General features: G+C 43.7%; 1 protein-coding gene across 3 annotated transcripts in view; it reads right to left on the bottom strand.

The window, feature by feature from the left end:
* Positions 1–22,745, bottom strand: part of SLC35F4 (solute carrier family 35 member F4) — a 102,920-nt gene that overhangs the window by 56,408 nt on the left and 23,767 nt on the right. The window contains exon 1 of one of the 3 annotated variants that reach the window (XM_048950229.1): positions 1,877–1,940. The exons of the other annotated variants lie outside the window; for them this stretch is intronic. Within the exon in view, the coding sequence (XP_048806186.1) occupies positions 1,877–1,916 (40 nt within the window). The 5' untranslated portion in view covers positions 1,917–1,940. Of the gene's footprint in view, positions 1–1,876; positions 1,941–22,745 lie in introns of those variants that run through there. 3 annotated transcript variants of the gene reach the window in all.

Here is a 22,745-nt window from a genome sequence, read left to right as displayed (position 1 = left end):
AAGCTCTCAGTACCACGGGATTCAAGCTTGTCAGATACTGCTGTAAAAGCAAGTCAAAATACTGAAAACCCCACAGCCCACCCAGATGACAGCTGATCTCCTGTTCCTGCGGGAAGCCATCAAGTTAGCACTCCCAAAATGCACTCAGAACTTAAGGATGGTGCTAGCAGCTGAAAACACTGCTGGTGGCAGCGATAGCCCAGAGCCAGGCTTGGTGCAGGAGCTGGGAATGTGGGCTGGGACCTGAGCTGGATGCTGAGAAATGCTTCCCTCAGGAAGGCAACGGCTGCAGGGTGATACTGCCGCAGCCACAGCAGTGGGCTGAGCTCATGCCTGAAGCCAGACGGTCTGTGCTCAGCCCAATGCAGGACCAAGGGCTTCCTTTCCTGGTAAAATTCCAGCACATTCTTCACTGCTTCTAGTGAGCTGAGCAGCTCCAGTAGGTGATATAAAGAATGTAAGTTAGGAGCTGGTATGGGCTCATACGGCTCTGAAGAAATAAGTATTTGCCAAAATAATTTAAGTTTATGGTTAAAAACTGTTTGTTTTTCTTTTTTGGAGATTTTTACTCAATTTATTCACTTTTCACCCATGACTTGTTAAACTGGGACTACATAATATATTTATTTCATTGATTAATAATGGATTAAATTAGTCTTTACTTACTTACTGCTTAATGACCCAGCAAAGGCCTCAGAATTTGGCTTAACAACAGTGCAGCAAGATGCTTCAAGTGATTAATTACGGCATAATAATTGACATCCTTGCAGTTGTCAGGCACAAAGCCTAGTGATGTACGAAGCCTCTGTGTACACAGGATAGAAATGATTCCAGGAACTCAGTTCAAAGTGCTTATGGCTGAGACACCATAGCTGACATTCAGCTTAGAATCATCAAGGTTGGAAAGGACATCTAAGAGCACCCAGTCCAACCTGGACCCATCCCCACCCTGCCCACTGACCACATCCTTTTGTGTCACTGCTTTGTGAGAAACACAATTAGGAATGGTGGCAACTGATGGTATCCAGAGCTGTCATTTAGTTGTCAAAGCACTTTCCTGGCCAGGTCTCCCATTACAGCAATGAGGAGGATTGTAGGAAAGTCCAGTGGGACTTAAAGATCCTCAGCTTGCAAGGCAAAGAATCATCTGGTTGTTTCTATTTGTTCATTAAACAGTACAAGTAACGCCAGAGATGGCCCAAGTTTCACTTAAATGGATAAAGACCATGAGATACATTCAGCCAATAGGAAAAACAGCACAACGACATCAGGACAGTCTAAATTGTCTGTATGCAGCTGAAAATAGCAATGTCTTCAAGCCTTTCCACTCAGAAAGCCCACGTGTCAACCAAGTTCATTTTAAAATCTGCCCTTGAACAATAGAAGAAAGTGTCCCTCTTCAAAAAAACAAAAAGAGTGGCTCATATAAATAATCTCAGCTCATTTGGCTGTAAAACAACTGTGCATACACAGTTAACAGGGATTCTTCATTGGAAGTCATACATCTCAGAACTCTGCTCTGAGGATGAGCCAAGTACCCAGTGGTTCATTGCAAGGGCTATGCAAGATGTCCAGGGGTCCTCCAGACACCTTTCATTGATGTTCTCCATGGAAAAGGACCTGGGAAAGTGTATGGGGGTAGGGGGGTCAGGGACAAAATCTAGAGCAAATGCTATACCAAGCAGATATTGAAATCCATCTGTTTTACCAAAAGCAGCAAAAATGAGGAAGGCAGTAACACACCTCCTAGAAACTGCATCTGTTGCAGTGTTAAGAAACCAGTCAGAGCTTCAAGACAAGGCTAAAAGAAGTAAAGGCTTGAGCAGTGTTTTCAAACCACGTTTTTCTGACCAGGATGGTTTGGCAGTTTCAATACCTGGATAAAATACTCCATTGACATTGGTGTGATTGCCCATCTTGACTCACTGGTGCAGTTCCCATTCTCATCAGCAGGAGCACAGGCAGCAATTGCCTGCACCTGCTTCCACCTTTGGCTGAAGAAAGGTTTAAATTCAGGAGTGCAATTTCTAAGAAAACAATTAAAATTGAAGCTGTGAGGCAGCTCAGGCTACCAGGGAAGCTGTCAACCATCATGACGCACAATTGTGAGTGATCTTTCCAGCCAAAGTGGAGACAACTGCTGAATTCTGGTTTCACTCACAAATAGGACTCAATTGGCCTCAGCTTGAATCTCAAGCCGTCAAGGGCAGTGCACTGACTTGCTGCTCAGGCTTTACCATGTACCTGATGCCACTTCTGAATTTATGCATACTGGATAGTTGGTGGCTCTTTCAAGTATCAAGTTTGGCAAAATTCAGCCTTTCGAATGCTCAAGTCTGAGCTCAAATAAGCCCTCTGCTTTCTTAAAAGGAGTCTAATGAATGAAAAGGAAGCTTAGGCATCCTTCAGTTTCAGGGACAATCCAGTTTTGGTAGCACTTTCCTCACTGAGCACGCTTAAGCAGAACATTTAATCAATCCATTTAGCATAAAGTGACAGTTTGCCTGCACATGCAGAACTGACAGCACTTTATTTTTAGGCTCAAGTGGTAGGATTTTCAACCTGACAATGGGAAACATCACAGTGATTCAATGACCACGTGATTGTGGCACACGGAGCAGTTTGCTTGTAAAAGTTAAGCAGATGCTCCTTAGCTTTCTTACAATGATTTTTAAAAGTAGAGATTTTAAATGTACCCTATGACAGATAATGGGTCCAGAAACAACTGTGAAAACAAAAGAAAACATTAAAGAATACAAAAGACAGCTTTACAAACACCACCAGAATGGCTGTAAATAGTTCAGGATGTGACTGCAGGTCTTAGCACATAGGACACATATTATGTAGGTCAGGAGATGGAGGAGGATGCAAGAGGGCAAAAGCAGAGATGCCACAAAAACTCACTAAAAGATATATGAGAGATAGTGGAACTTGGCATGAAAGATGAGTTCACAGAAAGAAGAGAGAAATGGGAAAGGAGAAGAAATGCTGAATGAGGATGATTATCTCTGAGAGCAGGAGCTCCAAGGGCGAGTTTCAGCAGAAGAATCTGCACTGATCTTGCATGTAAAGATTAGAGACATAATACTGGAGCCAGCAAGTCAGAAGTCATCTGGGACCAGCTAAAATAACGTGTGCTCTCCCAAGCCCCCCCAGCACAGCAAGTAACAGTCCCACAGAGCCTCCAAGCACTGCCTTGTCACTGTCCTGTATATATGCTGCAACAAATCCATTCCAGGGTAGCGCTGCAGGCAGGTTTTGTACACCCTGATGTACACCCTGATGGTACTGTCAGGGAGGTCCTTCAAAAGTAGCATTTGCTATAGCCATACAATGCACTGTATAGATTTCACATCAGTCCTGAGGTCACCATTCCTCTAAAGATGTAAAGAAAGCCAAATATTTAAGCTTCCTTCCTTCACAATGGCAGTAAATTCGGGGAAAGGCTTTCCTGGCTCCTGGTGTACTCTAGAAGATGCAAGCAGTTGAGTCATCCAGCTTCTTTCAGATAAAAAGCAAGAGCTTTTCTTGAGACTCTCACTCTGCTCTCACTCCTTCCAATCTCAGCTCACAGGGAGAAAGCAGCATTCAGTCCCCAGCCACTACTTCACGTTGCAAAGCATTCAAGCAACACCCAGAGATCACCTTCCTTGCTGAGCAATAAATGTTCTTGCACCAGAGCAGCTGGCTCAGAGTTCAACCAGCTCTCCTACTCTGTGACAGGATAACACAACATGTCTTGGGTGTAACACGCAAGGATGCTGTGTCCTCATAAAGATGGAAAGGCCACATCCAGCCCTGGGCTACACACAAATCCTCCAAAGCACCACTAGATATAAGGCCAGAAGCTTCCTGCGCTGTCCAGGAGAGTGGATTTGGGGATTCTGACAGGACTACCAGCCATCAGCTTCCTGGCAGATGCCTGTTTGGCTCCAAATCCCATAAGCTATGCTTGGCTTTCTGAGACATTCTCCTTACGGTCATCCCTCTGTCTGTCACAAGTGCAATGTAACGCATCAATATCACACCCAGTTTTCTCATGTTGTCTAGCAGCACGCCAAATAAGTGTTCAGATGGATGGAACAAAAACATTTCCTACTTGATACCTAGCAGCAAGTTTCCTAAGGTGTACTCAGAACAGGACAGAGCTCAAGCATTGATTTTGGTCACACTAACAACCACTCTAAGGGTGAAGTCTAAATGCCACTCGATCCATAGGGAACTTCAAAGGCAGACTGCCCCATCACATGCACACCTCAGCAATACCCCAAGGATAAAAAGCCTGTGAGACAGCAGTATCTTTGCAATGAAGCCCCAGTGCTCTTTCAACATTTATCCCATTGGGAAATTAAGTATTAGAGAGACGCATTTGTGCCTGTTGGCTTCAAATACTCAGAAGTACACTTCTTCTACTCCTTTTTTCTTTTCAGTTTGCAGTCATCTGGCATTAGGCAAAGGCCAAAGTTCTCTGTCAGAGAGGAGGTGATGTTTCACTGCCAGTTTTTTTGTTTTCAGAGCAGCCAAAACACTCATTGCTCCAGTTCTCAAGAGAAAATGCTGTGAAGGGGTGCTGACATAGCAGGCTGTTCTGACAACACCTTGTACTCCAGGTTACCCTGGTTCAGGTGTCCCCAGAGATCTCCACAGGTTTCTCAGAGCACAGGGAGAAAATCCCCAGAGTAGATCAGAAAGAGGAATGACAGCTAATGGTGACACTCCTGTTCCCAGGATATGGGGACCATCCACAGCAGATCTTTGCTCCTTCTAATGAGGTCTCAGAGGAGATAAGCCGTGACTGCCTTTTGGGAAATACCCAAGGCTATTTTACAGGTAGCAAACTAGCCAAAATACTAAAGTTTGAAAGCTTTTGAGACCTAAAGTGCCTTTGGACCGAAGTGCTCAGTGCATTTTAAGAGAGTTATTTTGGCAGGAGGCTTCATAAGAAAGGACAAATTGCAGAACCAAAGGTATAGCCCAAAGAATTGACTGGTGGATCAGTCCCCCCATTAGCTGATACACTGCAAGAATGCCCTGGGGATGACTGTAAAGTTCCTGTGAACCTCCTGGCAACAACCATGGCTCAGGTGTGTATTGGGTCCAATGTGGGAACATCACTAATTACTGTCAGAAGACACTGATAGTTACAAATCCTCAGAGCCAAAGCTGCAAAACACCTTCATGCTGCAGCACAACAAATGACAGGACTCCTTTTTAAAGAAGAAAATGCTACATGGCTGACAGCAGACTTACCATGTGCAAATCACAGTAAAAATTAGTGTTAAGGAAGTCTGCTAACAACATCACCCAAATCCTTCCTTGGAGATACGCTGTAGCATAATAGAATTTCTCAAACCTAAGATAGGGAAAGCAGGCAGTTTTCTCTGCATGCAGATTAGCTAGAAGGATGGCTTAATCTTCCTTCTGGGCTGCTTAAATCCACGCTTCTCTTCATGAATCCAGAAGGCAAAGTTAAACGCAGATAAGGTCACTGTCAACATAAGCAGGAAACAAGTGAATAAAAAGCCACAAACTCTTGGAAGTGTCTCCATTAATTATAAATCACTGGAAAGCGTTCAGCCAGTTAACAGCTGAAAGCCTTTTCCTGGCTGCCAGCAGGGAAGTTTGAAATTTACTTTGAAAATTTACAGAAAAGGGAAAGATAGGGTAGGGTCTCCTGGCCATGACCAGCCAGTCACTAATTGCTTTAGAAGCCTCTGATTTCCCGTCTTATCTGATGGGAGTAGATAGTGGCCAACTCATACAGCAGTTCAAGTCATTGAAGGGTGAGACACCATCACCCAACCAAGACTGAGAAAGATCCAAATCTTTCACAGACACTGGAAATAAAAGTAGACAGACTTAATAAACTTGGTCATGGACAGACTACTAACCCACAATCGCTCCCCATCTAAATGGGGGCCACAAATGGAAGGCAGACAATTTGCTTAAGCTTTACAGGAAGCTTTAGAACATTCCCAAGGTCATACGAGGTGCTCATGGAACAGCAGGGAACTGAAACCAGGCCGCACAGATCCATTTCCAGTCTCAGCCCCCAAACGATCCTTTGACTCCCCTGTAAAGCTCATCTGAACAGGTCCAAGATCATCTGCAAGCTTTAAACAGAGAGTGTAAAGAATGGAAAATAACTCTCAATGCTGGCAATATTGTCCTTATTTTGCTAACGAGTATCGATTTTTTCTTCAGCCACTTGAATGCAGATGAAAGCAGCACAGATTTGGTTCTTTTCTTTAATTCCCTCAGTCCAATGAGTGTCACTGATGCTATCATCAGACTCTGAGGACTGATTACCCATGTGCTATTTAAAGTCAGAGAGGTGCTTACATCTCATTTTATTTAAGACCAGTGGGAATTGTAGGTTAGGAAAAAGATTTTTTTTTCCTTTTTTTTTGTGTTGATAAAGCTCTTTCATATGAAGGAACAGATCTCTAAGAAAACAAGCTGTTCTCAGAGCAACGGAACACATGGTGCCTTATTCTCCTACAGATTTATCCCTCTTCCACACTGGTGCAGAGAACCTGCTTCTCCTTTTGCCGTGCTTCCATCTCCAAGACATTCTGCAAAAACTATCTTCCACAAATCCCCTTATCAAACTCATTTCCATCCATTTCAAGTTGAAGGAGCTCAAGCGGTCATACACCAGCTACAAATGAAGCCTTCCACCTGTGACAAGAAAGCAGTGAGGAAAACAACTGGTCTATGTATTGTTTATTCTTTCTCCTTAGGTTGATCTTCTCGTTTTTAATTCAGATGCAGTGTGTACCTGCAAGGTGCCACTCCAAGCCTCACAGCCCTACAGCTGAAGGCAGGAGCAAACTTTGGTTATTTTTTCCAATCTTCACAATTTACAGTCTTCTTACCTTCAAAGAATTGTCCATGGGAAAATCCTCTTTGACTGCTTATATAACATAGGCTAGAGAAGCTAATTTAGGGCTTTTTGCTTCAGTCCAGTTTGGGTTTTGTGCTGTGAAATTGAAGATATTAAGTCTGGATGTTAAGATTACAAGTGACAGAAGTCGACAAAGTGGGGAGGTAATACCTGCCTGCCTGCAACACACACATCTACCTGGCATCACTGAATCCTATATAGGCTCATGTACCAGCTGCATTTGCTCTCTCTCTCTGCAAAAATCTTCCCCAAAAATCAGGCGCTGCATTACTTGCTTCTCTTAAACATCTGCTAGTTTGCTGCACGGTTCCAGTCCAGGACAGGATCACAGATGGGGCCATCACACAAGCACATATGTTAAGTTCCCAGCCACAGCTGTCACCCTGCTGCAGCAGCACCCCTGCATTTCTGCAACAACTTTCAGAAATACAAAGAAATGCTGCAACTTGGGAAAGAGCAGCAACAGAGAGCCATCTAAATTCTGTACCTGTCACCACACTCCTTTCTCACAGTTGTAAATCTATTACCAGTCATAGCCTCAGACACAATCTGGGCCACGTGCCTGACACACACAGCATCAGGCTATAAATAGTCAGATATGGACACTCACGCTAGATATTCTGAAGATTATTTGATTAAGCTGGTGCTTCTGAGCAGCCTGTGTTCAGCAGATATCTTGCAGAAGCTGGCTCAGACCAGCATAACCAGCTCCCAGGATGCTGAAAGCTGCAGCTGTACCTGGTGCCCCTGGGCAAGCACCAGTGGGGACCATCTGAGCATCTCAAGCTGGACCGCCTAGAAGGAAGAGATCAAACTGTTTTTGATACACACTGTTCTCATTTATCCAGTATCTTGGTACAACCTGGAATCTTGTGCATCCAGGGAGCTGCACTGCTCTTTTAGAAGTGACATGTCAAGCGCTTCAGACCATATGAACCCCAGTCTGACTAGGCCAGCACAGAGCAGGTGTGCAAGCACTGCACTGACTGTGTGCTCAAATGCAGACAAAGCTGAGCAGATGCACTGAACTCACTCCTGTGTGTCATACCTGTGTGTTTACCTTCCGAGAATAAGCAGATTTGATTCCCCACTGCTTTGTATTTAGCACTGTCACCCACACTATCACAAACCAGCATTTACCTTCTCACAGATTCACCAGAACACTTTTATCCCATATAAATATGACAGATTTTGCAAGCCATGTGTAACAGACCCAAAGGCTCAGGAAACTCATCCAGATTCAAGGCAGGAGCAGCACATTCAAAGCATTTAAAACCTATATTTGAAGCCCAGTCTGAAACTCCCAGCACGGAGCCGCTCCCTGTCTGCAAACCATAAATTATATATAAACCAAACTACCTGCTGTGAGCATCCACAAGCTGTTGCAACTCACTCTACCACAGTTGGGGTTGCTTAGCTCAGCTGAGCTCTTGGCTTGTCGCATGGTTACTGCCATGGGACACAGCCAAGGGATAGTCAGGATAAGTCATGGCAGCTGTGGATCTGTTGTCCACGCCAAGCCCAGGAGGCTGCAGAGGTCTGACACTCACACTAGGGACAGTTTGACAAGGCTACTTGCATCCAGTTAGCCACGAGAAATCACTGAAGTGTAAAATACACCTGAAGAGAAAAAACTGCTTGATCCACATATGGAATTCTCTGCAGTCACAGGTTCAGCTTACAATTAGAACACACTGCAGATGGAGAATCTTAGGCTGAACAGACATTACTAGAATCCCTGGGAAAGCTAACATCACAGGGAAAACGTAACTATGCTATAGACAGAATGGGGAAATTCCTTGCAATAGACACTGACCTGATGAAATGCTAATGGACTGTGCAAGAGGCAATTTCCCTGCTTGTTGGACGTTTTTCCAGTCTGCACCAGGATGAAGAAATGACCAGCCAAAAACTGAAAAGAAAAAAAAAAATCCCCCCAAAACAGCAAAGGACAGTCACTGTGAGGGCAGGGAAACACCAGCCTCATGGAAAGCCAAACAGCTGTTCCCATAAAATATTTCTGCTTCTATGGATAAACCTTTCCAAAACAAGAAAAGCCTATCAGGACGTGTCCTACTTCATCTCCAAAGCCTAACATCTTCAGAGTTCAAACAGATGGTGCAAAGTTATCCTTCCAACACAAAACCAATACTTAGAGCCACAACCACTTCTGTTTGGCCTTCTTTCTGGCAGTATCACTAATCACATGCAGCAAAAAAAAAAACAACAAAAAACAATAGAATCATAGAATTGTTTGAGTTGGAAGGGATTAAGAAGCACAGAACAAAGTGACAAGTAAAACTCCAGAAAATTCAAAACCCTTTTCATAGCAGGAATTAACATACTCATAGGGAAAGTGAATGTTCACAAAAGAACAGTCCTGCCAGGTGGACCATGGTCCATGTGAGCCACATGTCCTCCTAGGTAGGGAAGCCATCCCCAACAATGGCTGATAGCAATGCCCAGAAGAAGACCAGAGCCACGTGCAGTGGGATTCATTCCAGCATCATCATTCTGTGATTTGGGGATTTATAGCAATAGCTTTAAAGACAAGATCCCAACCTGCATTCAGTCCTTCATATTGCTACAACCAAAGTGTGAAATGGAACTAATCAGGCAGTTTGGAGTTGTTACATCCTGCATGAAGAATCCAAAGAGAACTTCACGCCACCTTCTCAACGTGAAGAAGGAGAAAAAGGGAACCCTTAAGCAGCACAAAGAACATCTCAAGCCATCTAAAGAGTGCCCTGAATCCTGCAGGATACAAAGTAGATCCCCACACAGGGAGGGTGGAAACTGAAAAACATCACCTACCATTTCTGTGCTAAGCACAGCTTTGGGATGCAGCTTTTTATCACGAATTTAAATTGTTTGATGTGAACCATTCAAAAGAAGCCCAGCATATGGTTCCTCAGTGTATTCAGAGCTCTGCTATACACCAAATTCTTCTTTAGCAAACCCCACAGATGAATGCAACCGCAATGCACAGAACAAACAGCCCTGACAGTTTCCCCTAGGGTGGCATTTAACTTGCTCCTAGGACCTAGAACAAATCCAGGTCCCAGTTTCACTTAGCATCACACAAAGCAGTGTACGCCAATTCAGAATTCAGGAGAGGAGATTTGTGATATGCACACAGCAAAATGAGTTTTGCATCTTCTGAGAAAATGAGTTGGAAAGAACTATTGCAACTAGTGTTTGAAAACCTTAAATGAACAGTCAGCAATGTATAGGAGAAGATTCTGAAGACATTCAGTAGAAAAGAGTTCAGTTAAGGCCAAAACAACACCCACTAAAAACAACACAAACTTGTGTGAATCAGTGTAAGAGAGCTTCTACCATCTATAATCCTTGGAGGGATGTGTCAAAATTGGCCTCCAATTTCTTACCATCTCGCCAGCAGTAAAAAAGTGACATTATGGATGCAACATTCTGGTCTTGCAGTAAAAATATTCATTAGACTCAGGAAACAAGTTGAAGCTGTCATGGAAAACAGGGTTTTCTGTCCCCTGGAGAATCCTAAAGCATCAAGCAGCGTCAAACTTATTCAGCAATTCTCCTCATTTGAGACAAGTTCATTTCTTAGTAAGCTGCAAACCATCTGCAAGCAAACCTTTTAGGAAGAACGCCCTGGTTTTGGCTGAGATGGAGTTAATTTTCTTCGTAGAAGCTGGTGTGATGCTGTATTTGGGATTTTTGATGAAAATAGTGGTGATAACACACCTATGTTTTTAGTTATTGCTGAAGAGTGCTTAAACTAAGTCAAGGACTTTTCTGCTGCTTGTGTTGAGGTGCCAGCAAGGAGGCTGGGAGCACGCAAGATACTGGGGGGGAACACAGCCAGGAGAGCTGACCCACACTGCCCAAAGGGATATTCCATATCACATGGTGCTGGTATGGCACATGGTAAGCTGGAGCAATGATGGATGAAGAGGAGAGCATTAAGAGTGATGGTATTTGTCTTCCAAGAAACTGCTACACATGATGAGTCCAGCTTCCCTAGGAATAGCTGAACACCTGCCTGCCGGTGGGAAGTTGTGGATTAATTCTGTTTTGCTTTGTTTGAGTGCATGGATTCTGTTTTACCTGGCCAGCTGTCTTTATCTCAGCCCATGAGTTACTTCTACCTTTATTCCAATCCTTACTCCAACCCCACTGCGGGGGAGTGAGAGAGCAGCTGGATGATGCTGAGCTGCCCTCCAGGGATAAACCACACCAGAAGAGGTCCTGTCTGTCATTAGCCAAATGGATACACACTCATTAAATCTGACACTTGAGCACTTGCAGCTACTGAGGGTCAGGGATATTTTTAAAAAGTATCATTAACCAGAAGTTTCTCCAGCAAACCACTAATGTCTTTAGGTAAAGCAGCTCACTGCAAAGAGCAAACTGGACTGAAGAAGTTTCTGTCTTTCCAACTATTAATCTTAGTGATTAATTATTTTATTTAAGGCTTAGCAATATATACATTTTAAAATTGCATGCGAAGAATTTTCAGCCTTTATCACATTCATAATATGTTTGTGCAGCTCAGCACAAGCACATGCCTTATTCCCTAAATTAATAAGTTGTGTGCCTTCTTTGTAAGGGCAACAAATGGAATTAAGCTGTCTAGGGAGTTATACTCTCTTGAGAATTCTCACTGGGGATTTAATTTGAAATACGCATATTATTATTTTTCGGTTTTTGCAAGTAACTCTGTGCTTTCGTTAGCACTTGGAGAGAGATGCTGCATTCTGCAGACAAAAACTCATCATTAGGATCCCCAAGTCCAATCCCACCCTACCATGTCCACTGCCCACGTCCCTCAGTGCCACATCTCCATGGTTCTGGAACACCTCCAGGGATGGTGATACCAGCATTCCCAGGACAGCTGTGCCACTGCATCACCACTCTTCCCTGGAAGAAATGTTTTCTAGTATCCAGCCTGAACCTCCCCTTGCGCAACTTGAGCCCATTATCTCTCATCCTCCCTTTTGCCAAGGATTAACTGGAGCCCAGAGGTTTTTTATCCACGTTTCCTACTGGAGAAGAGCTCAAGACCTCTGAAGTTTCCTCAGCTGCCTGAAGCAGCTCCCAGCACAGCCACATCTTTGTGTGTGTTCAGACATCTTCACACTGGGGCAGCAGGGGAGAGCACAGAGTGGCACTGCCTGTGCTGATTTCCCCCATGCTCCTAACTGCTTCCCATGCAGAGTAATTTATCAACAAGATTAATCGGAGCCATTGGAGCCTGCCTGAGCTGAATTATCTTCCAGCAGCTCTTCCTTGCAAGTTAGAGAGAAAAAGCCCAAGACAGCATATTAATTCTTAAAAAGTCAAAGTCTTCTGCACACATAGCTGAGCAAAAGCATAAATAAAACAAAAACCACATACCGTTTAACCAGCTATGTAAAGGTTAGATTTTTGGAAGTACTCAATACTTCTCCACAGCCATTCTAACCATTATAGGCAGCGTGGCCATGACTGGGTAGCTGGGAAGTCTGACAGGAGAGGAATCCTTTTGAGAGGACTGATTCTGCTTGTAGTGCTGAGAAATATCAGGTATTTGGGTCACAGTCTGCACACAATGAAGAATAGGAACCACAAGCTCCAGCATTACATGGCTGTGGTCCTTAAACCTGTACAACTACTACAGATTCTTCCTTTGCAATGGATCTGACTGTGCTCCACTAATCCAGAACTGGCCTGTTTAGCAGCTGGTAGTAAAAAGAAAGTGCCAAGTCATCTACTTCCACATTTAGGGATGATGAAACGCACTTGAAAATGCTCAGCACTTCTGCAATAATTATAACAAGCACAAGTACTCACTTTGGGAAAGTATAATGTATTCTGGTGAGCAGAATGACATTGAAGTGGAAGCTTTCAGACATTTTAAGGAGGAGAATGTGAAGACATATATAGAGACAGATACAATTACCATCATGGTCACAAGTCCCTCTTAGGCAAAGGAAGGAGAAGCAGGTGCGTAAAACAGAGGACATCATGCTGAGGCCATAAGTTGGCATAATGTAAGTTAATTCTTGGATGTGGAGCAAGCTGGGCTGCTAATGCAGCATTGCCACTCATTTTTCATACTTCTCCTAACTTACGAGGTGCTGCAGCTGTTCAGAAAACCCCTTTTTCTCTTGGGACAGCGTTCCACAATTGTCTGCTTTCTCCGCTTCCTGCGAAGGGCTCAGAGCTTGTCAGCATCTCCAACACAACCAGTCACAGACTCTTCAAAGGTCTCACTGTGAGCCCCCATTTCCTCCTCTATCCTCCATTTTGCTGCACACCAGACAATCAGTCTGAATGAAGCCTCTGCCTCACTACCTAATGGATGCAGATGTGTGCATGAGATAAAGTTGCATCTGCTGAAGCCTCTGCTGGCCAATCCACATTTGGGAAATTTGGCTAAGTTTCTTAGTTCACTCAGCTCACTTCATTATCAATACCTGATCAGAAGTCTCACGTGAAGTTCCCACTCCATGCTGGCCTCTTTGCCTGATCTGTGACATCCCATGTGGAACAGAGCCTTTCCTGCAGCACAGGCATCAACCACAGCTTCCTCTCTTTGCTTAACTACTCACGGAACTTATAGGACCTTACTACTAATTTGGAGGATTTAATAACATAATAATCGAATAACAAGATCGGGATCTAACTTCCTTGCAATAAGACAATGGAGTTAAGAAGTTACTAAAAACAAAAAGAACTACACTTGCACACAGTCTTCATCATCACCAGGGAAACTGGCGTTGATATGTAGCAAGGAAAGAAATTCCCACAATATCAACATCAGTCTGAAGCCAGGAATTATCAAAAGCACTGTGCAGTTTCTCAGGTGCATTTTCTCTGCAATGTTTCATGCAGCAATCAGTTCTTCAGATCAAGAGCAGAGATCACCTGCTGAACACTGAGGCTGGCAGCTTTATCTCCTTAGTTAACCACAGAATTCCTTTGCCTGGCAGAGTACAAGCATGCTAGGACTAACAATATTCAACTGAGATGGGGAAGTGTTACCTTATCTCAGTAAGAGGAAGGTGATGGTGAGCACAGAAGGGATAAAAGCACATTTGCACAGAGAAACAGCTCAGTCTTCCCCCAGGACCTCTTCCTGACCTCTTCAGTCAGGGATTTTTATTTTTATTTTTTCCTGTAAAACATCAGTCACAGAAAGAATGAGATGATGATGGCACCGTCCCAAGCTGAGTGCAGCAAAGATGTGTTCCTCCCTCATCCCCCAACTGGCAGCTCTGCAGATTCCAAAGGATTTACAGCAAGGCAGCAGGTGGCCAGCTCCACGATAAATCACATCTCCCCCCCTCACCCAACAGCTCTCCAAAGGGCTGGGTGGCAAATTCAGCTCCCCATATATCTGTCAGCTCTTCTCCTAGTTTCTGGAAGACTTAGATCGTAGTGCAAGGCACTTGTGAGCCCCCCAGCTTGACCTGTGCACTCAGGTGCATTTCTGAACTCTCAAAGCTAGGCACTGCCTGCTACCAGGAAAGGCTCCTACCTACCACCTGTTTCTGCTGGTTTTCCTATAGCAATCCTGTCTTGGGTGGAGAACAGATATTTTAAAATCCTGTACAGAAGAGGCAGAAAACACTTAACCTTGGCCTAGGGAATGCATTGGACAAAGTAGGGCCACAACATCCATAAAACAGACAGCCATGCTGACTGCTTGTCTTCCCTTGTGACCCATGAGATGGATGTATGGCCAATGCAACACCACCTGTCCCTAAGGAGGACCTGCTGGACTGTGACCTGTTGGTGCAAGGATACTGAAAAGTCCTGTGGTCACCAGGATAAGACTCTGGCAAGGGGACTGAAGATAGAGCCTGATTCTGAGTGTTGGCACAGAGATAAATGTGTGGCTGGCCCTGCATTATTAGCACACCTGATTGTCTGTATCTGCTGGACAAAAAACACAGAACAGTAACAAAATGAAATCCAAAAGCAGAAAGTGATGTCTTTCAGCTCTGTTGAAACTCCATCAAGTATACAAAACAATACGTGATAGCACCACCTCAAAGACAGATGGAAAGTACAAGAGGCATTTCTCCTGCATAAATGGTTGCATTTCAGCCACAGGAGGTGCTGCCAGTGGGAGGAAGAATGTTCCAAAAGGCAGGTGCTCATAGACAAGTTTGAATCCTTGCCCTGACACAGATTGCCTGGGTAACCTTAGACAAATTACTTCATCTATCTGGGGTGCAATTTCTCATCTGTAAGGTCAGAACATCAGAGGTTGCTCCATAGCATATCCTGGAACAGCCCAGAAGGACAATGAGTCACCAAAGTCACAGTTTTGATAGATGGCATCTCACAGCATCAAAACAGCCTCAACAATTGCTGGTATGAGCACACTCCTACAATAAAGGAAGACCTAATCAGAAGAGAAGTGACCACTTGGATAACAAGACAGCCCTTCCAGGAGGAAAAGCAAGTCAAGATTCTTTACTTTCTCACTTTACCATCCATAGATAAGTCCTTTCACTGGGAAGTAGAGAAAGCAAGTGCCTTTGATCTGGTGCCAGAAATTGGCTCTCAAATCAACTGTGCAACAGTATTTCCTCCCAAAGCAGAACATTTCTCAGTGTTTCTCTGCCTCATATTTGTAACAGCTTAGTCATCACAAGAAGCCTGGGCTAAAGCCACCATTTTGATTAGAATCAGAGAATGAGCTGGATGACAGGCAGAAGAGCTGCTCATCAGCAGGGCCATTTGGGGGCCTGTCACTAGCAGAGTCTTCCCTCTGTGAGACCAGCCCCCCTCCAGATGCTAGTGAGATCTAAGGCATGAATTTCACACAGACACCTGGGACCAGTCCATCTGGAGCATGCGCATTGTGTTTGCATCACTAGAGGATCTTTCCATTGGCTCCTCCACTGCTGAGATGCAAGCACTTACATCTAGGCTCCTGTCTGAGGTCCTAGATGTATCTACCTGCCTTAGCTTGTCTCTGTGATAATCATTCAAATAATCACAGCAAATATTGTGACAGAGACTTAAACTCTGCTTTCAGTGAAATCTCCTGCAGGTTCAGAATAAAGCACAGGCTTGAGAGGTTTGCTGTAGCGAGCCCTAAATAACGGAGATGGGAAGGGAACAGCATCTACAGCTCCCATAGCATCTTGAAAAGCTAAGTGAGACTTTGCATGAACGCTCAGACAAGACAGAGTCCAAACATAACTGCCTTGACACATTGCTATTCAAAGCCTAAAAAACACTGCAGAGAATGACACCACCATAGCACTGCAGGCAAGAGCACAGGAACAAAAGCATGGTGCATTAGCTCTGCTGATCTGTAAGCGAACAGTACCATAAAAACACTGCAAAAGAGCCCCTCCCTCTGCTCATTAAAAAGCAAGAGTAGAAGTGAAGGAGCTAGACATTCTGGTGTTGTAGTTCTGATGGTAGTTTATCTGGGGCAGAGGGAGAGAGCAACTCGCTCATTTCAGTCTATCTTTCTGACCATATCCTCTATTACACAGCTGTGAGTAAAAAAATAAGAACATCTATACTATAGCTGTCAGAGAAAGGCAAGAACCAAAGTATCTCTTGCCCTTCAGGAGCTTCCATGATGCTCCTGCCCCACACACATCCTACCTCCTGCCCCCACTGACTGGCTCTTCCACTCTACAGGAGATGTCAGCAAAGCACGTGATGCCAGTGACTGCTGGGGCACTTCTCAACAGGGGATTGCTCACCTACACCTCAACACTTGTGAGGTGAGGCAGGCCAGATGCTCTGGGGCCAGCTAAGTTAAGGACAATCTAAGATGCAAAGTAGAGGACAACTTACACAGACGAAACTACAGGAGGCCTTCAGGCAGGAAGCTTGTAACTGTCTAGCAAGGAATATTACGTGACAAGGATTTCAGAGGTGACTTTTGTATTCATTAAAATGGAAATGAAATCACATGGGGCAAAGGACAGGAAAGCAAACTCTGCTGAAGCTTCAGTATCCAGGAGAGCCATCTCCCAGATCCTCCAGACTTTGGTCTTGGACCAGATACTGGGAAGCCCTTCAAGCTACAGCACTTCTACCCAGGCATGCTTGCAGCAGGGTTTTCAAAGTAGCACTGGGCCAGAATCTCAAAGCCATCCTGGCAGGGATTTGCCAGACTCAAGCACTGAGAGAACAGAGTGAAGGCAGCTGACTCACATATCCAAGGCCATCTCCATCACCCAGACCAGCAGGAGCAGAGAGGTGAGAGGGGACCTCAATTGGACCAAACAGATGGAAACACGAAAAAACAAGGACAGAGAAAAAAGAAACTAACTTCTTGTCAACTAGTAAAACAGTATCAGTAGTTCCTCAAAGAGGCACTTGCAACAATAAATTCAAATCACACCGTCCCCTGAGCAAAGAGGCTGTAAAAACACAGATCATTAATGGCAAGCAAGCACACTTCAGACACAATTCAATCTGGGCTGCACACCGTTTAAGCAAAAGGAGGTCATCTTTATTTCCAACTCTAAGTGGTTTTTTATTATTATTATTTTTGCTTTTTACTAGCAGCGTGGGACAGAAGTGAAACAAACTCCCATTTTGATATGAACCATGCACATCACAAGTACAAAAGCATGAGGCCAAGCTGGGAGGACTACAGCCCTTCCCCATTAGATCTATGGGGTTGGGGCTAATGGTCCGAGGCTGAAATGTGGTCTGAGACATGGGGCAGCGCCTGGAGCTCAGCTGTCCTCAAGCCCTGCTGCTCAATAGCAGAAATGTAGCATGTCTGTCTGCCTCTCTGCCCTTCCTGGGCAGTGAGTCCCTCTTTTCTACAGGAGGAACAAAAGCCCTAGCCCAAATCTCTGCAATAGCTAAAGAAAATAAAATAGGACCAAGCCTTAAATACAAAGAAAGCCTCATCAGGAAAACACTTTCTTCCATACCTCCTGAAAACACACAATGGCACAGAGCAGTCCTGAAGCACTTAAAAGAACAAACTCCCTGGCAGACTGAGATCCAGAACAAGAAATCTCTTCTTCGGAGGTGATTTTTTACTAAGTTATGAGCAGCCTGAACCGTGACTTTGAATGAAAGAGCTAACTCAGCTTCCACTGGAGCTCCAACACTGCAATGCCAGCATAAATTTTAATAAAGTAGCAATATAAAAGTAGTCTTTTTACTCCTTGAAATGTTGCTGTACATGGAATGAGACTCTCAGGTCTCTAAACAACAGTCCATCCAAGCACTACAATGAACTACTGTTTTGCCCTAGTAAGTAGCTACTCTTACAGCGATTCAGAGAGCTGCCTTTCAGTATTCAGAGCCATAATGCCACTCCAGATAGCAATAAATTGATTTGTCAGGTCTGCTACTACTATTTTTTTGGCCAATTAGTCTATGCCCCCATCATCAAACAACTCACAAAGAGCATTAAAAGAACTTGAAAAACAAAAACAAAACAACCCAGCTTCACTTCTTGCTGTCACTACACCGATTTAAACTGAGATCAATGGGAGAGATCAAAGATAGTTTAAATACACAGCCTTCCCTGTACCTGCTGATGCACCATAATGCAAACCAGCCTCTAACCATGGGAGGCTGACAGAAATATTATTCCTTTGAGGTAGGAATTATTGTGGGGTTTCCTGCATGCTGCTTTGATGGATCTGACCGCAGCCACTTTCAGACAGAGCCAGTTGGGCCTAAAGGATTGAACGATGGTCTATAAAGATCCTTCATTGCCTGCGGCAGCTGCAAGCAAAGTCTATGGTACCTTTACATACCTAAGGTGTATGTACCTTTTTAAACCCATTTCATGTTATTCTCTTGAAATTATGGGACAATCACACCCATTTCACAGTTAAGGTAGGAATAAACATTAACATTTAAAAGAAATATCTATTTCTGATTTGTCCCAAAAGGCTGCCTTCTTCACAAATTTTCTTCACCATGTCTCTCTAACCTAAGTAGAATTTGGCTTGCAAGGACTACCATAAATCAGACAGCAAAACAAAGAGGTTCTCTTTCATATAAATACTCTACCCTGAGTGCTGTACCTCAAAGAGATCAGCCTAGAAAACCTAGAGCAGCTTATTTACCAATCTGCTACAAGAGACATCATTTGAGAATTTAAAGACTTCAGAGTTAAAATCTCACAGTGCTCAATGAAAAGTATTGGCTGCTAACAGATTTCCTTTATGAGATGTACATAGATTCCTGTAGTAAAATAGTGACTCATGACAAGTGAGCATCACCCCCATCAGGAGTGTGCTGAACAGAGAGTAATGGAAAGGGGAACAGAGAAACACTGAGTAAGTGAATGGATAACCTTTTCCCCTTGGATCAGGCACACCAGAGATCTCCATCCAGCATGGAGATACATTACATAAAAGTGCTTTTTTTTGTAACTTTTCTCATTTTCCTCAGCATCCCTTGGGCTCCTGAAAAAGCATCAGCACCAACTGCATCAGGGAGAGGAAAATAGCTTCTCTTGACTTCATCCACGAAGAGAGAGATGGAGGAAGACAACACAAAGGTAAATAAGGAAAAATTTCAGCAAGAAAATTCCATAGACGGGACACTGAAATAATTCAAGTGATGCTGCAAGAGGAATACATCAGCAGGAAAAGAAACAGAGGTCACTTGGATAAAGCACTGGTGAGGGCAGACAACGAACTGGATTTCTGGATTTCCCTATGGCAGAACACAGCCCCAGCACCTTTGCTTTTTGTAAAGCAGCAGATTCGTTTTAGGACGGAGCTGGCTTTGATGCCCGCATCATAAATTTGCTTCAGTGAACTGAAGCAGAACAGCTTGTTCTTCCGTCCACATCTCTCCCAACTGTGCAGCCTCAGGAGATGTCAGGCTGTCTCGTGGTGACGGATGACCTCGTATCCAACACCAGCTTTCTGGAGGATGGCAGGACCATGCCAACTCCACCTGGATGGCTGCAAACCTGGAGAGTGAGAGATACGAACAGTGCAGTTGTGGTCCTCAACACTAGAGGCGAGACTGGGCTATACACAGCTTTGGTCTGCATCGTTTCAGTGAGAAGGAAGAACAGACTCACAACCAAGTTCACCTCTTTGTTATACAGATACCAACAGATCCATAGAAATAGCAAACAGCCACAGCAAAGGCTATTTGTGGCTCTGCCTCCTGTCCACTTCCACCTTGGGCTTCGTGCTATAAATGCAGGAGTCCCTCAGAGCATGCACACCGATTAGATGAGGCTAAAGCAGAAGACAGTAAAGCTTAAACATATTTTTGCCACCTATGTGTGCATGTGATCACTATGAACAGCAAATCTATAGTCAATCTACAGCAAATCCCTTTGCTTCAGGGCAATATTTACAGTACATCCTCCTTATTATAGCATCAGATACAAAGCAAGCATATTCACTTTTGAGTTAAGATTGCAAATCCAAGTCTCTGATGGATGTGCTGCTTTGCACACTAACATATCTTTAACACTTCCCTGCCAATCATACCAAGCAACAGCCCATGTGTGCAGAATGAAGATACTTCAGCACTGTGACAGTACAACAAAATACACTCGGAATTAGGGTTTAGATTGCCTTAATTCCCTGACTCCCATTTCCCACTTCCTGCCAGCCATGGCATGGTACAGTGAGAATACAATCATTCTGCACAGCAATAACAGGAGCTGTAATTCTGTGCCTAAGATCCTATATTTTCCAATCATAGCAAAATATCCACACTCTAAAAGTGAAGTATTTCACTTGCAAGACCAGATGAAGAAATCCAAAGTGTTTAGGTGGTTTCAGAACAACAAGCATAGCAAAAGCACAATTGTTTCTGAATTCCCCTGGGCTGTCTCTTTGTTAAGCATTTAGATAACTAAGAAATGCAGACAGATGTCAAACCCCTTGCAATGGCAGAACTGCAGTATTTGGGAAAACACAAACACCACCAAACAATGTTCTGGATTGCTATAGCTGGGGGGTGAAGAGTCTTAATCAGCTGCACTTCCCTCTTCAGTGACGTTTAGTACTTGCACTAATTTCATTGGACTTCCCCAGGAGTATGTAAGCTTCCACTAAAAAGACAGAGCAGTCAAGACAAGAGAGGCAAGATCATCTGTGCTGTGGAATTAATTTCTGAAGCTTCTGTCTGCTGAATTACACAAGCTGCTGGCTGGCCCCTGTGCTTTTTTGTCCCTCGCTGCAGAAGCAGGTAAGGGCTAAAAAGAAGCCTGGACCCTATGTATACACATATATACACCTTATATGTATATACCTTAATCTCTGTCGATGTTAGCTTGAAGTAGAAATGCTTCATTTATTCCAAGGATCAAAAGCACAAAGCAATCCACAAAGACCTTGGATTACTGGGCTGTTGTGTCAACAAGGCAGACATATGAAGTATCAGAAAAATGAGGACTGTGCTCTCCCCTGCCCCCATTACTACACCTTCAAGAAATCAAGCATGGATATAATTTTGCTGTTCACTGAAATGAAACAGCTCAGTCAAAAATAATGCCGCCTTCTCCAACCCATTGCAACCAAACCAGGGAAGCACACATCAGGCAATCTACTTCATTACCACTGTTACAAAACATGATTTCGCTGATTCTTCTTTTTTTTTTTCCTTCCCTGAGATGCCAACATATTGGTGATTACTTGGGATTACAGCAGTGCTCATTCCACTAAGCAACCCATTTCAAACAACACCTAAGATTTAGACGTGCAGGGCTGCAAAAGGCTTGATGCTACTGTGTATTTCCTTGGAAATAACTGGGAAGCACTGGCTGGCAAGTTCCCATCAGCTTCAATGCCTGATCACTCCCAAAATTCCCACTATCCAGAAATTAGTGCAGATCCCCAGAGATCCATCTGGCCATACCAGACGAAGCAGACTGGTTATCACTGGTCATCCAGAATGGTGCCACAGTTCTGTGCAAAGAAGTCTGAGATCAGTCCCAGGCCATGTTATTACATAGGAATATTATCATCAGTGTTTGCAGCTGCTAGTCTCTTCTTTCCACTCAAGTGCACAGTACCAAATCAGACTCAAAGAGCTGTGATCTTCTTGGACCATTTTACATCTGCAGATCTGAGTGTGAGCTTCTTCTGAAGATAATCACAAAATTCCCATTGACACCAACAGAAGCAGGTTAAAGCCCTGCAATACTTCTACAATGCGTTTTCTTCCATTTAATTGCAAGGTAAGAATAAGTCCTCCAAATTCAGTTAACTTTATAGCTAATGTGCTTGGTTTTACAGTCTTAGCTGGGCAAATCACCAAGGTTTGTGTTGGTTTTAATATCCATTTTATAGCCTGTAGGAGCTTATTGGAAACCAGTAGTGAAAGAATCTTCCTAAAAAAATAAAGAATCCATCTTCCTCAGGAACAAGCATTTTATTAATATTCCAGCAAAAACATAAGAACCTCACCTAGGAAGGACTTCAAAGCAGCACTGACTTCTGCCTTGCATACTTTTAGCTCTATAATCAATACGTTTGAAAGCTAGAAATTTAGCAGCTGCAGTACTACAACGCAAGTTATTATAACTAACTGACAACCTGATCCTAAATGTGAACCTTTCTTTCTTGAAACCTCACAAAAACATAATTAAATAACAGGATATGTAAGAAGAATACACATATTACACCCCAAATCATTTCATGACAATACAAAGCAAAATCCAGGGAAGTTAGCTGGGAGGATTTCAAAAGCAGAAGCTTTGCCTGCATCAACCAAAACTGACAGCAGTTCTGTTAAGGAGAAAAACACCACAGGAAACCAAAGCAATAGTCTTAATTTACTGCTGAATCTTTCAGTTCTTTCCTTCCTTTGCCTTCCTTGGGAAAAGTGCATGTTTTATTCATGCTTTGAGTAACATCCCCTGAAGGGCACGTCTCACCAAGAT

This window comes from Lagopus muta, chromosome 6 (assembly GCF_023343835.1).
Source record: "Lagopus muta isolate bLagMut1 chromosome 6, bLagMut1 primary, whole genome shotgun sequence".
NCBI classification, from domain to species: domain Eukaryota; kingdom Metazoa; phylum Chordata; class Aves; order Galliformes; family Phasianidae; genus Lagopus; species Lagopus muta.
Note: the sequence above shows the minus strand (reverse complement) of the source record. Positions and strands in the feature narration are given on the sequence as shown.